At 33.7% G+C, this 2,738-nt stretch overlaps 1 protein-coding gene across 1 annotated transcript; it reads right to left on the reverse strand.

Moving 5' to 3' along the window:
• Positions 1-2,522, reverse strand: LOC124355637 (homeobox protein MSX-2-like). Its single transcript, XM_046806802.1, has 2 exons — positions 2,223-2,522; positions 1-388 (listed from the first exon to the last, which is right to left on the reverse strand). Exons 1-2 carry the CDS (start codon positions 2,490-2,492, stop codon positions 236-238), a joined length of 423 nt encoding a protein of 140 aa, XP_046662758.1. The 5' UTR covers positions 2,493-2,522; the 3' UTR covers positions 1-235.
• Positions 2,523-2,738: the final 216 nt, after the last annotated feature.

Below are 2,738 nucleotides of genomic sequence, written 5' to 3' on the forward strand. Positions count from 1 at the left end.
TAAACGTTAAAAATGCATTAATATTTGATGATGTTTTATACAGTTTTCCATTCATTACTGCGTGTTTATTATTTACTTCACGCATGTTACGTTCACTTATGTTACTCTAATTATATTCTTGTACAATAATTATATTGCTTTTGATCTTTGATATCCGCCACTTGCTGATTGACGACTAATATCACTCTATTCAAAGTGTCCAGATTTCACTCAGTCCAGGCCACGCCCACGTGTGCTACTGTCGGGAGTTGGCAGCGCTAGTGGGAGTGAAGGCGGATTTAACAGGGCCTGAAGACTGCTGCCGAGGGGGTGGTGTCTGCTTCAAAACCTCTCCCTTGCCATTATCGCGCCTTTCTCGCGCCCTTCGGTTTTGGAACCATATTTTTATCTAAAACAAAATATTAACAATTTAAAAATTATTTAACTACAATACCTTGGGTAATACATACGTTATATTATTTTGAAGGAGAAGAGATAATAAAGAAGAATAAGTATTATAAACACTGGTATATAGATAAATATTGATAGGGCAACAGACTCCATATGAGATAAATGTCGAAAGGCTCTCTACAACAGCACTCTCTTCACTAACAAGAACATAGGTCAGGGTATTTACAGTATGGTATATATGGTAGAGTAACACAAATAGTACTTTAAGACAGACTCACTTAAAGTAGAATTAAAATCTCAAAAACATTGAGCAATAATTTTAAACACGTAGAAAATACCTAACATTCAGAAAAATGTTCTAATCTTAAAAATCTCTTTAAATGGCATGCAGGTAACGTTGAATATGCATCTGGTACATGCGCTAAGTGTATTAAAATACAAGTGATGAAATTAAATTTTATATACATACATATAATATATATATCAAATTTTATGTTTGATTAATCCACTTGGTACTATAGCCTCCTGCTTATCTTAACTATGCTAATATTATAAATATTATGTACGTTTTATCACCACGAAGGCTCTTGTTCTCAAATATATGATAACTATTAGGTTTATTTATTTTTGGATTTAAATTAAATATTTGAATGTATGTTCACACTATATTCAAACAAGTATTTAAAATATACTTAGAAATTTGTTAGAGTTGAGTTACTAGTTTTAATCATACAGACTATTTATAGTTGACGTCAGCTGATTTTCAGGTTTTACATTTTTGACATCCACCTCCCATGTGTGTAATGATACTACAGTACTTATATAAGAAACAGTTGGGCAAGGTGCAAACAGTCGGTGGAGGGGCAGAGCCTGAAATAACAGATCAAATCGCCAAACTACCCCCAACAATGCGGTATTGTGAGAGTGCAAGGGGCGTGAAATATGTTTGTGTTGTGTGTGGGTGGTTCCAGTTTGACGAGCATCATTTCCTTGTCAAAACAGTAACAAGTTCCTGAGACCATCCTAGGTTCGCATCGCATGCGTTATTGTGCCTAGTCACAGGATGTTCTAATTTATTTTATATCGTTATTATTGCTCATGGTGGATATGTCATACAAAAAGAAGTGTGCAATAGAATAATTGTAATTTAATATGATTACAAAATTTCGAATTAATTGTTACTAAAATCAAGTCCAACAAAGTGCAATTGAATCAAGTACAAAACCTGCACCTCATAATCTTGTTTAATTGCTCTAGCTTGTATTGGTATTTTGCTTTGTTTGATTATTTTTTTAAATATTAAAACTTTAAGAATTTCTCAAAATATACCAAAGAATTGAACTTTTCTGATCCTACCTTAGATCTGATATATATATATATATATATATATATATATATATATATATATATATATATATATATATTTTTTTTTTTTTTTTTTTTATAGGGAGAGGCAGGAAAATGCTTTTGCGCATAGATCTGATAATGGTATGATTCGTAATGACAATATTATTATAGATTAAGACTCATATTGGCTTTATGGCTTTAAAATATTTATCTACAAAACACCATGTAAAACTTAGCATCTTAAATAAATTTATGGTGAGTGATGTCTCGCATGATATATTTCACGACTGTACATGTCATCAGTTTTCTTTAATAAATTGTACAGAAACTAATGATTTTATCAATGTTCAATTTTTTGGAAAGTAGAAAACCGGTCATGACCGTGTTCTAAGCTAATTTTACAGAAGCAGACAAGTCAGCAATAGGAATAATATTGCATGGAGACAGAGTAGTATAGAGAGCGATAACCCAGAGTTGACACTGACCCTAGTGTCTGATAACCTCAGTAGCGTAGACAAGTGGCTGACGTCAGATGCCGACAGGTAGGGGCTGGCTCTGTACTTGTCCTCTAGTACCTCCACCTGAGCAGCGGAGAAGGGGATGCGAGGGTTCCTGCCGAGCTTACGGCGCACCGATCCTTCCTTCTTCTTGGACCCTGCAACATTCCAGATTGGAACAAAATGAAATATTATCCTGGGCCTCATAAAATCACGACAAAAATGACAGTGTACTTGAATAATATATCGTTGAACCATATCTGTAAATTCTTATTATAAATTCATATTCGTAAACTGCTATTTCTTTCATATTAATTTAGTAAGACGATTAAGCAGTCCTTAGAAAATAATAAAAATGAAAATTAGATGCAGGAAAGCCATCGTTGACCTTGCCAAGCGTTGAGAAAATCCATAGTCCTTAAACCACGTCATGTCACTTTTTATCTCGTCCAACCTGAAGAGGGCGTTGAGACGCTCACGTGATATGAGCTAAATTTGTTTTAC

The sequence above is a fragment of the Homalodisca vitripennis genome, chromosome 1 (assembly GCF_021130785.1).
Source record: "Homalodisca vitripennis isolate AUS2020 chromosome 1, UT_GWSS_2.1, whole genome shotgun sequence".
NCBI classification, from domain to species: Eukaryota; Metazoa; Arthropoda; class Insecta; order Hemiptera; family Cicadellidae; genus Homalodisca; species Homalodisca vitripennis.

What these genes read in the sequence shown, in the direction of transcription:
- LOC124355637 (XM_046806802.1), bottom strand. Translation starts at nt 2,492, where the DNA reads ATGGTTCAACGATATATTATTCAAGTACACTGTCATTTTTGTCGTGAT. An exon ending in TGAGGTTATCAGACACTAGG is followed by an intron (nt 389 to 2,222) that starts GTCAGTGTCAAC and finishes ATTTTGTTTTAG; the next exon opens with ATAAAAATATGGTTCCAAAA.